Below are 14,391 nucleotides of genomic sequence, written 5' to 3' on the forward strand. Positions count from 1 at the left end.
TCAGACAGCACATCCTGGGGTTCTGCAGCCCATGCCATGCAGTTGGGTCCAAGCCCCACAGCTGCCGGGCCATCCATCCAAGTGACAGGTGGAGGCAGAGGCATGAGGTGAGGCAAATGATCCAGCCTGCCAGATGCGCCAGCTGGCCAGCCACACCAGACTAGTCACAGCAGGCACAGGCAAGCAAAGATAGACAATGGATCCCAGTGCCGTGGACACTGAGCTGGCCCTCCAAGTGGCAGGGAGGTAGAGGCATGGGGGGGGAAGGCATGTGATCCAGCCTGCCAGGTGACCAGGCAGCTGCCTGCCCCATCTCAAGTATGGCAGGTGTGGGCAAGCAAAGACAGATGGTGAGGCCATGGCGGGACAGCCCAGCCAGTCACCATCACTGCCATACCACGGCCCCTGCCCACCCAGTCCCCATTGTCCATCTTCGTTCTCCAGCTCCACTACACACAGGATCAGCTTCCTGCCCGGCGCCACACCCCAAGAGCAAATGGGAAGGGAAGGAGCCCCCCATCCCCAAGAGGCAGCTGGGATTCCCCTTCCTGCTCTGCCTGAGCCTGGTCCCAGCATCCTGAGAGCTTGAGGACCAGGATGGGCACCCATCCCCTGCCCCCTAGGGCCCTGGTCAGACTGTGCTACTGTCCAAGGCCCCCATGAGCGAGGCTCCTCCAATGGACCAGGCCATCTCTGGTTCCGCCCCCTCTATCGGAGACCCCTGGATCCCCTACAGCCCTCCCCGCCCCCTTACAGGCACCCTCGACGCAAGCAATGTTGAGCCAGCCATGTCCACCTGGCCACACTCACCCAATTGGCTGTGCCCACCCAGCCATGCCCATCTGGCCTCCTCCAAGGGCAACTACAATGCTGATATGGCCCTCAATTAAATTGAGTTTGACACCCTTGTTGTAAGTGATGCTTTAGGGAAACTGGCTAGTAGAATCTCCTCATTGAGGGCTATGATTACTGTCTAATGGAAATTAGCTCTTCCTTTTTATAGGCCAAACCAATGCCACTTTGTGAGTGTATGCATGTTCTTCTGCTGAAAAGGGACATTCTGTGCTAGGTCTTCATCTACTTTGTGCTCCTGCATTCTATTTTGATCATTGATATTGTACAATAATCCAAATAGATTTGATTTTGCCTTTGGATGGACAAAGACACGTATGGACACAAGAGAAGGATGACTGAGAAAACTCCTTCCAATTATTGGCTATTATTTACTGTCTTTTAAGCAGCAGGCTGTATATTTATGCCAATTTCTCTGCTTCAGGGAGCATTCCTGATCGCCCTGAACAAAGTGAATAAGAGTAGTTTGCTTTGCAAATGAATGCAAATGGCAGTGCCTTTGGGGAGCCCCTTTAAACAAGGGGCAAGGCCCTCTGACGATGAGTGAAGCTGCCATTTGGACATTGTGAAAAGAGCACGCTGGAGCCATTGATTGGGGGAGACAGTAAAAAGTCAGGGAGGGCCCCGTTTCTGCTTGCAGTGCAGCAGGCGGACGTCAGTGCAGTTCGAGCACAGTGGGAGAATGACAGGCAGGATTAGTGTCAGGCAGAAGCTTTGCTGTAGCTGTGGAGATGGTCCCAGGGGTCATTCACCTCTGACTGTTGTTTAGCACTGATGGCTCTGTAATGCAAACTGCTTGATGCCTGCCTGTTCATTATCAGAAATAGTGATTAGGGGGAGATATTTGTCATAAAAGGCTCCTTTTAGAAATAAAAGAGAAATGGGAAGCTGTTGCTCACTGCCTATATCAGTGCAGAGGAAGCCTGATCCAGATGGTGTTTTGATAGGAAAAAGACAGTGAAAATTGCTTTTTGGGTGCTTGTGAAGTCTTTTCCATACAGTTCCTTTTGCTTGGAGAAAGGATTCAAAAAGGAAGAAATTGTTCAGAATGGGTGTGTTATGCCTGGAAGTTGATGGGTAGGTTTTCTACCATCCCTAATGAGTGTACTATGCTCAGGACCTATGCAGGCTTGGCTGTTTTTAACACATTATTCACAATCTCTCAAAATCCTTTTTCTGCCAGAGCAATTTAACAAATATATCTATTTTGTTAAATAAGGGGCCTGGTTCATCATTTCTAAATATGCTTCCCCAAGGAATATATTCTCTGTGCTTTTTTTTTGTAGTGGCTATAAGTTAAAAACATGTGTCCATGAAAAATATTTTTAACATGTTTATTTCATTTTTTTCCTTCTGTATGTGAACAAGGGTGCATTGACACCCACAAAAAGATAGAATTGTCTGTCCATTGTTTGTACATAGATAGACTTAGTCTTCAAGATAGGTGGACAACATCTGTTACATAAATCAGATAAGTTGGATCTTCTGCGAGTAGGCACCATTAAAAAGCTGTAAAACACATTCTTACTGCTTAATAGATTTTATTGGACTGTTTTATTTAAGACTCATGTTTGGTGTTTTTCATTACTATAAAAACCCTTCGAGTTGCCTAGTATAATAAATGTTTTACAAATATTTTACAGGTCCCTGAATGGATGGAAGAGGACCTTAGCCAACTGACAAGAAGTATGGTTAAGTTCCCAGGAGGGACGCCTGGTCGATGGGAAAAGATTGCTCATGAATTGGGTCGATCAGTGGCAGATGTGAGTTCACTCAAATTTGCATTGTATGAACAAACCAGCACAAGGCAAGCAGGATGGAAGGCAGATCTTGGCAGAGTTGGACATTGTCTTTGGATGGCGGGTACTACCCTTTTAAGACCTGGAAATGAACCATTAGGTAACTGGGCAAGAAACAGATGTCAGCGGGTCTCCCCACTCCACAATTAACAGCTGTAACTGATCAGCTATATGGAGATTCTAGTACTTAGAGACTTAAGCTACTGTAACCTGATAACCAAAAAAACAATGCTGGTTTTAGTTTTTGTGATAAACTCTCATTGCTAGAAGAGAACATTTGTGGGACTTAAATAAAGATTATATTTCTGTGTAGACCTTAAAAGAAATGAAAAAGCAGCAGAGAGAAAAGAAAGAAATCTCATTAGCTAATAGTGTTTAGACAGGTGGTATCCATTAATTAGAACTTGGGGTGCCTGCCATGGACTGAGGGTCTGTATAATACTATGCAGTATGGTGATATAAAAATGACTAATTTGTCAGATTATGAAGATAAAAGACTGTTTGTTTTAATATGGGTTAGGGTAGGATTCTGTTCAGATGCTTTGAATCCAAACTGGTAAGGGAAGTGAATGAGAGTGCTTGTCAATGGCTGTTTGGCATTTGCTGGCATTTGACATCTCTGGTTATTAATCAGCAATTGAAATACTGCACTAGGAAAATGCAAGGGAAAGTATCAGTAGTTCAATGCTATATGCCTCTACTTAGAAAGAAATTCTGTTTACTTCAATGTATCTTTGTTCCACCTGAACTGTTTCTGTTTCCCATTTCCAAGTGCTAGGCAGAACCACAGAAGAATGATTGTCAAGTGTGAGAAATCAAGAAATCCAGACAGTTCAAATGAATATAAAGATGTATTGCAAACTTAAGCTCTCTACAAGAATCTGAACTACTAACAGTCAAAGCAAATGGGTGGTAGATAAGAGTCAGTGGAATTCAAGGTGGGGTGGACTTAGTTCTATTTGGGGTGCAAAGGAACTCGAGACTGATGACGTGTTTGACCCCTTCCTCAGGCTCAGACTGATCATCGCCAACAGACTGTTTTCCAACACAGACACACACATCTCTCCTGACAGATTAGTTTTCTGTGATCAAGACTGAATTATTATTATGTTGTCTACTACATATGAAAGCTAGACTGACATCTGCAAAAGTGAAAAAAGATTTTTGTGAAGTCAGCATCTCTGCTTTGTGTCCATGTCAGAGCTAGCTAAATATCACAACTCTTAGCCACTTTCTCTTCCTTCCCCAGCATGCACTTCCTTTCCTTAATCTTTCCTGTGCCTTTAGCCTAATATTTCCTTGTGGCATTCTGGACAAAGTGTCTCTCTGGTCCCTGACTTTTTCTTCCAGTAGTTCTGCAGCTGCTGGCCCTGGTTGTTCAGACAACCGTTCTGAGTCCTGTAGCCCATTTTTCACCAGATATCCAGGAACTCCAACATCTAGTGCGGACCTTGTTAAGCAAGGTGATGTCCGAGCTGGTTAGGTTTTCTAATTTATGTCTCACCATATTTTTTATGGGAGAGATAATATTTGTCCAAATCTTTTGGTGAGACTTGTCTAGTATGATTGAACCTCTGGCATAGCTCTCATCTTCCTCAGAGCACACAAACCCCACAATCATGTCAAGGTAATGCCCCACTGAGGGATGATTATTGTTTTTATTTTATTTTATTTTATTATTATTATTATTATTATTATTATTATTATTATTATTATTATTATTATTATTATTATTATTTGCACAGTCAGCCAGCTGTTCAGACTGGATTTGACATTTTTGTCTATCGAGTCCTTACCAAGGACCTGGGATAGGCATATGTGGATGTTTGATGGTATTATAGATATCGTCGCAGGATGGAAGCAGTTCCTAGTAAGGCCGCCTTTTGCAATTGACTAATGGCGAATTTGTCGATGCCAATAGTGTTCAAGTGGTGCTCCAGTTGTTTTGTGATTGCACCCAAGGCGTCTATTGCCTTTGCCACAATGTTTCTATTTCTATTTGTAGGTCTTTGTATTTGTTATCTTCTCCAGTTCTTTCTTGTCTATTCTGCTGTCTCCAGGCACTGCCACGTCCACTATCCAGACTTTTTTGTCTTTTTTACCGACAATTGTTAAGTCAGGGGTGTTACGTTGCAGATGTTTGTCTGTTTGAATTCTGAAGTCCCAGAGCAGTTTAACTTTATCATTTTCTATGACTTTCTCTATTTTATGATCCCACCAGCTAGTTCTTGCTTAGAGGCAAATGATATTTCTTGCAGATCTTCCAATGCACCATTGTTGCTACTTTGTCATGCCACTGCTTGTAGTTAGTCTGTGCATCTTCTTGCAGCAGCTTACCAGGTGGTCCACTGTTTCTTCAGCTTCTTTGCATGTTGCTGTCTTCTTAGTTTTGACTTTGTATGCATTTGTCCTTAAGGTTTGGTCTTTTTTTTTTTATTGAAAAGTTTTAACATACATTTTATCTTTAACAATCCCCCCTCCCCCTCCCCTACCCATCCCTCCCTACCCCTCCCCCCCTCCCCCCCCCGACTTCCCAGAGCTAAGTACAAGGTATAAAAACAAAAAAAAAAACAATCATGAACATCCATATGCTAACAACCATAAACTCTAAAATCTATCACTCTCTAGCTCGTATAGGATAGCTACAAGCACTATTAATATTAAATATATAAAAAAAGAGAAAGAAGAAAAAGAAAAAAGAAAAAAGAAAGGAAGACTTATTCAAATGCTACATGAAACTTTTTAGTCCCATATTTGTTCTGGATATACTCAATCCATTTTCTCCACTCTATAATATAACGTTCTTGCGAGTGATCTTTCAAATAAGCCAAGATCTTTGCCATCTCTGCCAGGTCAGAAACCTTTAAAGTCCATTCTTCTATAGTCGGCAGTTCCTCCTTCTTCCAATATTGACCTATTAAGAGTCTTGCTGCTGTAATTAGGTTCAACATCAACTTAGTGTCCACAACCGTAGCATCTGTAATTATACCCAACAAAAAAAGTTGCGGACAAAACTTTATCCTTTGCTTGAAAATCTTCTGCATGTTCCACCAAATTTTTATCCAAAAGGCCTTAACCTTTTTACAAGTCCACCATATGTGAAAATATGTTGCATCTTCATCGCCACACCTCCAGCATTTGGGCTGATAATTCGGATACATACTTGCAAGCTTCTTAGGATCTAAATGCCATCTATAAAACATTTTATAAAAGTTCTCTCTTAAGTTTTGAGCTTGTGTAAATTTTACATTCCTCACCCAGATCTTTTCCCACGTGTCCATTGGATGTTTTGGGCCCATTTTATCATACAATCTTTAACAAGTTCTGTTTCTGAGTCAATTTCTATCAATGCAAGATATATCCGTTTAATATGTGCTGGACCCTGATTTCTAATTTGCTTTATCAGATTTTCATCAGTCATTGTAAAACCAGTTTTCTGATCTTCTTTCCACCTGGCCCGTAGCTGAATATATTGAAACCAAGTTTGAACAATCTTCTCATCTTGCAAGAGGCTGTACGATTTCAGGCACCAGACATTTCTTTCCAAACTTAAAATCTCCTTATACGTAGTCACATCATGTTTGAAGCCAACATTTATATTTTCTATTGCGTGTTTTGGGATTGCCCACAATGGTATCTTACAATCTAACTTATGTCTATACTTCTTCCAAACTCTCAACAATGCCTGTCTTAAAATATGCACTTTAAACACATTATCTACCTTCTTATCATACAACAAGTATGCATGCCAGCCAAATAACAAGTCGTGGCCCTCAAGATTTAATAATCTCTCTTGTGTCAAATTAATCCAATCACTTATTCCTGCTAACGCAGCAGCTTCATAATATAATTTAAGATTAGGCATTTTAAGACCACCTCTTTCACGAGTATCCTGCATAATCTTAAGTTTAACTCGTGGCCTTTTCCCTGCCCAAACAAATTTATTGATACCTCGCTGCCATTCCTCCAGATTAGAATCTTTCTTAAGAACCGGTATCATTTGAAATAAGAATAAAAATTTAGGCAGGACATTCATTTTCACTGCTGCGATTCGCCCCAACAAAGACAATTGCAATTTTTCCCAAGTCTCCATTTCTTTTTGAGTTTTTCCCCATAACCTTTCATAGTTATTTTTATATAACTTTGTATTAGAGGGTGACAAGAACACCCCCAAGTATTTGACCCTCTTTACAATCTCAAATCCAGTTAGTCCTTCTAAAAGAGCCTTTTGCGATACTGTCATATTTTTGGCCAGAATTTTAGTTTTTTGTGCATTAACTTTAAATCCAGAAACCTTCCCATATTGCATTATTATCTCCATCAGGTCCACAACAGAGTTCTCCGGCTAGGTCACCGTAACAACCAGATCATCTGCGAACGCTCTCAATCTATAATCCTGATCTCTAATTTGTATACCCTTAATTCTTTCCGAATTCCGTATTTTTGCCAATAATATCTCCAATGTTAACACAAATAACAAAGGCGATAACGGACAACCTTGCCTTGTGCCCTTCTCAATATTACAAGCTTCAGTCAAACTATTGTTAACTATTATTCGGGCAGTTTGTTTTTGATATAATGCCCTAATTGGTTGCAAAAATTTATCCCCAAAATTCATTTTATCTAAAACTTTCATCAAAAATTGCCAATTCAATTGATCAAAAGCTTTTTCAGCATCTAAAAAAATTAGCGCCGCAGGGATCTGGTTATTCCTTTCCAAAAACTCTAACACATCAACTATATGCCTCACATTATTTTTCATTTGCCTACCACTAATAAACCCAGTTTGATCCCCATGAATCACCTGTTGCAGAACCCTCATCAGTCTATTAGCCAACACCTTAGCAAATATCTTATAATCTGTATTTAAAAGTGATATCGGTCTATAATTTTTTACTTGAGTAGCATCTTGATCTTCCTTTGGAATCAAAGAGATAAAAGCAGTTCTCCAAGACGGAGGCACCTTTCCCCCTCTCTGAATTATCTGGAACAGTTCCTTTAATGGCTTTATCAACTCCATTTGTAAATTTTTGTAGTAAACCGCAGTCAGACCATCCGTACCTGGCGCTTTATCCAACTTCAATTCCTTAATTGCTGTAAAAATTTCTTCTTCTGTTATCAATTGGTTAATCTCCTCTTTTTGTGTCTGCGTAAGAACCGGGATGCTAGCATTCTCCAAATATACATCAATATCTTTTTCATTAATCTTCTCCTTAGCATATAATTTAGAATAAAAGTCCAGAAAGGCTTCCTTAATAAGATCCTGTTGAAACACAACCTTTCCCTTATGTTCAATTTTATCTATATTAGAAGCCCTTTGCTTTTTCCTTAGTCTATAAGCTAACCATCTACCTGGCTTGTTAGCATTGCAAAAAGTATTATGCCTAGCAAACCGCAAATTGGTTGCCACTTGATCAGCCATTAGTTTGTCAAATTGTCCTCTTAATAGCTTAATAACCTCCTTAGTCCTCACATCCAATGGGTTCAAAATCAAGGCCTTTTCCTTTTCCCTAATTTCATTCTCCAATTCTTTCCTTCTGGCTTCCAAAGTACGTCTGTGTTTATTATTCATATATATCAACACCCCTCTCATATAGGCCTTGCTAGCGTCCCAAACCATATCCATAGAAGTATCCTTGTTCATATTAATTTCAAAAAAGTCCTTCATCCGCTGTTTACATTCTTCCACATTTCTCTGATTTCTAAACAAGTTCTCATTTACACGCCACGAGCGCCTGTCTCTATTATCCTTATTGATCTCTAACCAAACTGGACTATGATCAGAAATCGCTCTTGCACAGATCTTTACCTTCTTAATCCTAGAAAAAAAATCATTAGTCAGCAAAATAAAATCAATCCTGGAAAAAGATTGATGTCTATCAGAAAAAAAAGTATAATCCTTTTCATGCAGGTGTGTGTCACGCCAAATATCTCGCAATTCCAAATCGTCCTTCATTTCAAAAAAAGATTTAGGCAATCTGGCATGACTCGGATCACGCTTAAAAGAACCAGCCTTATCCATCTGTACATCCAAGACACCATTCCAGTCCCCCATAAAAATAAACGATTTGTAATCCAATTGAGTAAGCTTTGTATGAAGTGAACTAAAAAAATCAGCTTGTTGTTGATTAGGAGCATACAGTCCAACTAAAAGCGTTTTTTTGCCTTCTAGCAACAAATCTATCATAACATATCTTCCATGCTTGTCTGCTTCAATTAATTCCGCTGTTAAAGTACTTTTAACATAAACAACCACTCCATTTTTCTTATTCATCGCAGAAGCAACAAATTGCGTGCCCAACCTTGAGTTCGATAAATACTTTTGGTCCATAACCCTAATATGCGTTTCTTGCAAGCATATAACATCAATCTTGAATTGTTTTAAATATTGAAAAACTTTCTTTCTCTTCTGTGGTGAATTTAGTCCATTAACATTCCAAGTTAGAAATTTAGTCGCCATGCGTGGCATCCCGAAGCTGTTGGAGCACATCTTTAATAGCCCCTCTGTCTCCTTTGGGCCGCGCTCCTCCCACTGCTTCACTGTAAGTACGCTTTGGAAGTTCCATAACCTTCTGCTGGTCTTGTTCTTTTATTTGTTTTGCTCGTTTAAAAGCGGCACGCGTCACCCTCTGCTCACCAACAACAGCCGACAAGGCTATAATTTGATCCCCTCCAGCACCATTCTCCTCTGTCTGTCCACCTTCGGCCTCTTGAGGTTTCCCTTCTCCAAATCCCTTTGCAGCTTCCAGAAGTGGTAGTGGGGTTGCTTTTAAAACATTATTGTAGAAATCACGCGCCTGTGTCACAGTAACCAGACGATATCTTTTACCTTCATGCATCACCACCAATCCGACAGGAATCTCCCATCTAAACTTTATATCACGTTGCTTAAGTTCCTGCACGAGAAATGCAAAATCCTTCCTTCTCCTTAAGATCTTTGGAGGAATTTCTTTTAAAACCAGAACTTCTTGGTCAGCAACCACAACTTTAGTATCATAAGCGGCTTGAATAACTTCATCTCTAGTTTCTCTCTTCAAAAAATAAACCACCACATCTCTAGGTAATTTCCTCTGCCTAGCAATCCATGAGTTTATACGAAAAACTTTGTCCATGCATCCCTTTATTTCAGATGCTGGCTGAGCCAATATTGCTTCCAAAGCCTCAGAAATCAGCTGCTTTAGGTCTTCTTTAGGATTCTCTTTTAAGCCCCTGATTCTAATAGCATACTGCATCTGATGATACTGGACAAGACTCAATTCTCCGTCCATCTTATCCCTTAAATTTTCATTCTCCAGTACCTTTACTTCTAGTATAGCATTCTTTTGATTAAGATCCTCCACTTTTTCGTCCAAACATTGCACACATTCAGCCACGCTTTCCACTGTAGACAAAATGTCTACCCTCATCGCACTAAACTTCTCTTCCATCCTCTCCTCCATTACTTTAAACTTCTCTTCTATCCTCTCCTCCAGTTTCTCCAGTTTCTCCTCCACCTTTGCCATCTTATCACCCAGCATTTCTGATATTACCTGGGATTGTTTTTCAAAGGCATCTTGTAACTCCTTCAACGTCAATGCAGCAGGAGGAAGCAAAGCTTGCAACGATGTCTGTTGCACCGGGGAAGTTCCCGCACTCCGAAGGGTTTTTGAGGGAGGTTTAGCCGCCATCTTTTCACTTTCACTTGTTGCGCACTTTCACTTTAAGTTTATAAAGTCCATTAAGCTAGAGAGTAAGAATAAAAGTCCTCTTCACCTTGACCTCCTGTACCGCTCTGCCTGCTCCTTTTTATTCCAGGGTCTTTCCTTCTAGCAGGGGTGGTCGCAAACGCCTGGCTCTGCTCCTTTAGCAGAGACGCTAAACAGCTGGGAGCAACCCAGGCTACGGGGGAGTTCAATCCTTCAGCCGCCCGAGCTTTAAACTCAGGCGGCCCCGGAGAACTCAACCCCTACCTGGGGCCTCACCCCCTCCTCTTCTCCCGAGGAGGGGGCTTCAAATCCACCCGAACAGCTGATCGGCGCTGTTTAGCGTGAAAACAACTCAGCTGTGAAGCGGGCAGCCCAAAACGGCTGTCTTCAGCGCCGCGCCGCCACCGGAAGTCGACTTAAGGTTTGGTCTTGTGCAGCCAGAATTAGTCCCTCGGTCTCTTTCTTCAACTTTCTTGCTCTTAGCCATTGCCAGGTCTTGTTATTATCTGCTTTCCCGGCTATTTTTTTAATGTACTGGCCATGTAGTGCTTTGTCTTCCCATGCCTCTATTCTGTTCTTCATTTGGTCTTTCTTTAGGCCAGTTTGGTCTCTCCAGTAGTCTGTAAGCCTTCCTGATATACTACTTTCTTCAACCATCTGATGTACTTGAAGGATTCCACGTCCACCTATTTGCCTTGGTGGATAGAGTCTGTCAATGTCACTGCGTGGATGAAGGGCATGATTCATTGTCATTATTTTTCTGGTCTTCCTATCCATTGCTTTTAGTTCTGCTTGAGTCCAGTCCACTATTCCAGCTGTGTATCTAATGACTGGAATTGCCCAGGTGTTGATTGCCTTCGCAGTATTTTCTCCATTGAGTTTGAACTTAAAGATCTTCTTCACTCTTTTGATGTATTCACCTCTAATCTTTTTCTTGACTTCAGTGTGCTTAATGTTGTCAGCTTGAGGGATACCCAAGTATTTGTAGTAATCTTCCTCATCCAGACTCTTAATGTTATTTCCGTGGAGCATCTTGATTCCTTCAGTTTTCATTATTTTTTCTTGTTTGAGAGTAAATGTGGCACATTTGTCCAAGCCAAATTCCATTGCAATATCTTGGCTATATACAGTTGCAAGAAAAAGTATGTGAACCCTTTGGGATTACATGGAGTTTTGCATGAATTGGCCATAAAATGCGCTCTAAACGTCATGTAAGTCACAACAATAGAAAAACACAGTCTGCTTAAAATAATACTACACAAACATTAGCTGTTGTCATGTTTTAATTGAACATAAGATGGAAACATTTACAGTGCAGGGTGGAAAAAGTATGTGAACCTTTGGACTTAATAACTGGTTGACCCTCCTTTGGCAGCAATAACCTCAACCAAATGTTTCCTGTAGTTGCAGATCAGATCTGCACAGTGATCTGGAGTAATTTTGGACCACTCCTCTTCACAAAACTGTTTCAGTGTAGCAATATTCTTGGGATGTCTGGTGTGAATCGCTCTCTTAAGGTCATGCCACAGCATTTCAATTGGGTTGAGGTCAGGACTCTGACTGAGCCACTCCAGAAGGCGTATTCTGTTCTGTTGAAGCCATTGTTTTGTTGAATTACTTGTATGCTTTGGGTCATTGTCCTGTTGCATCACCCATCCTCTGCAGAGCTTCAGTTGGTGGACAGATGGTCGTACGTTTTCCTGCAAAATGTCCTGATAAACTCTGGAATTCATTTTCCCATCAATGACAACAATCCGTCCAGGCCCTGAGGCAGCAAAGCAGCCCCAAACCATGATGCTCCCTCCGCCATGTTTTACAGTGGGGATGAGGTTTTGATGTTGGTGTGCTGTGCCTTTTTTCTCCACACATAGTGTTGTGTATTTTTCCCAAACAACTCAATTTTGGTTTCATCTGTCCACAGTATATTTTGCCAGTAGTGCTGTGGAACATCCAGGTGCTCTTTTGCAAACTTCAAACATGCTGCAATTTTTTTTTTTGGACAGCAATGGCTTCCTCCGTGGTGTCCTCCCATGTACTCCATTCTTGTTTAATGTTTTCCTTATTGTAGATGTGTCAACAAAAATGTTAGCATGCACCAGAGATTTCTGTAGGTCTTTAGCTGACACTCTAGGATTCTTCTTTACCTCATTAAGCATTATGCGCTGTGCTCTTGCAGTCATTTTTACAGGACGACCACGCCTAGGGAGAGTAGCAACAGTGCTAAACTTTCTCCATTTGTAGACAGTCTGTTTTGGAGATACTTTTGTAACCTTTTCCAGCTTCATGCAAGTCAACAATTCTTGATCGTAGGTCTTCTGAGAGCTCTTTTCTGCGAGGCATGGTTCACATCAGACAGTGCTTCTTGAGACCAGTAAACCCAAAACGTGTTTGTTTTTAAAGGGCAGGACAGCTGTCAGCAACACATCCAATATCATCACACTGGTTGGAGTCAAGGTTGGCTCACTCCTGGCTCCACTTAGCTCTTGGAGAAGTCATTAGGCTAGGGGTTCACATACTTTTTCCACCCTGCACTGTGAATGTTTTCATCTTATGTTCAATTAAAACATGACAACAGCTAATGTTTGTGTAGTATTATTTTAAGCAGACTGTTTTTGTATTGTTGTGACTTACATGATGTTTAGAGCGCATTTTATGGCCAATTCATGCAAAACTCCACGTAATCCCAAAGGGTTCACATACTTTTTCTTGCAACTGTATACGGACAGTGTTCAGCAGCAATTCTATTTCAGATGATGTTTTTCCATACAGCTTCAAATCATCCATGTAAAGGAGGTGGGATAGTCTAGCAGATGTTTTTGATGTTTGATAGCCATGTCCTGAGTTATTCAGTATTGTTGACAGAGGAAACTGTGCAATAACAAATAATAGTTGTGATAATGAATCTCCTTGAAATATTCCTCTCGATATTAACCTCTCTCAGTCTTTCACCATTGACCTGCAATTGTGTCTTTTATTGTGGCATTGATCTTTGCACAAATTTTCTGATGTTTTTACTGACTCCTGTTATTTCTAGGCACTTGATTATCCAGTCATGTGGCAGAGAGTCAAATTCCTTTTTGTAATCAATCCATGCCACATTCAGGTTGGTCTTCTTTTTCTTACAGTTTTCCAAGATCATTTTGTCTCTTAGGAATTGATCTTTTGTTCCTCTGCTATTGGGGTGGTTTCCTTTCTACTCGGGTGGAAACAGATTGTTTTCAACTAGATGCTGTTGTACTGCATCAGCTACCACCCCAATTAGCAATTTGAAAGTTGTTGGTAAGCAGGTAATTGGCCTGTAGTTGCCTGGTGTTGCCCCTTTTGCTGGATTTTTCATTATTAGGTAGGTTTTCCCAGTTGTTAGCCACTGTTCAATTTCTCCTCCTTGTGGTATATTGTTGAACTGCTTGGCAATGAGTGGTTATATAAAATTAGATGTTTCAACCAAAACCCATGCAGTTCATTTTCACCTGGTGCTGACCAATTTTTGATCTTCCTTGCTCTTTTTTCTACAATTTTTGTTGTTATTACTAGTTCTTTCATTTCAACTTCTGTTTTATTTGCATCCACCTCTTTTAACCAAGCCACATCCTTGTTGTGTTTCTTTGGGTTATCCCATATCTGCTTCCAGAACTGCACTGTTTCTTCCTTGTCAGGAACTGACTGATTCATTGCAGTTTCTCCATTGATGGATTGGTAGAAATGTTTCTCATTGGATTGAAATTGGAGGTTCTGCCTATAATTTGCAATTTGAGCTTCACATCTACTGATTTTCCTGGCTATAGCTGTTATTTGCTGCTTTATTATTTCCAGTGCTTCCTTGATATTCCTTGTTTCTAAGTGATATTTCTTGATTAGGTATTCTTTGGTCTTCTTCTTCTTCAGCTTCTTTTCTTTCATCTATTCTAGCTTGCTTGCATGTGATCTTAACTTGCTGATCTTATTTTCTAGTCTAACCTTCCATTTTTGTGGTGCACTGTTTGTTTGTTTTTCTTCTTTTGTTGATTTTGCATCCCAGGTATTCAGTGATAACTGCAACTGTGCTGTACGTTAGT

General features: G+C 40.8%; 1 protein-coding gene across 1 annotated transcript in view; it reads left to right on the forward strand.

Annotated features, from left to right (window-relative positions):
- DNAJC1 (DnaJ heat shock protein family (Hsp40) member C1) overlaps positions 1 to 14,391 on the forward strand; it is a 154,280-nt gene that overhangs the window by 113,793 nt on the left and 26,096 nt on the right. Inside the window, exon 9 of the mRNA XM_081345215.1 lies at positions 2,496 to 2,615. Within this exon, the coding sequence (XP_081201341.1) occupies positions 2,496 to 2,615 (120 nt within the window). The remainder of the gene's footprint in view (positions 1 to 2,495; positions 2,616 to 14,391) is intronic.

Source organism: Vipera berus, assembly GCF_964194415.1.
Source record: "Vipera berus genome assembly, chromosome: Z".
Classification (NCBI taxonomy): Eukaryota; Metazoa; Chordata; class Lepidosauria; order Squamata; family Viperidae; genus Vipera; species Vipera berus.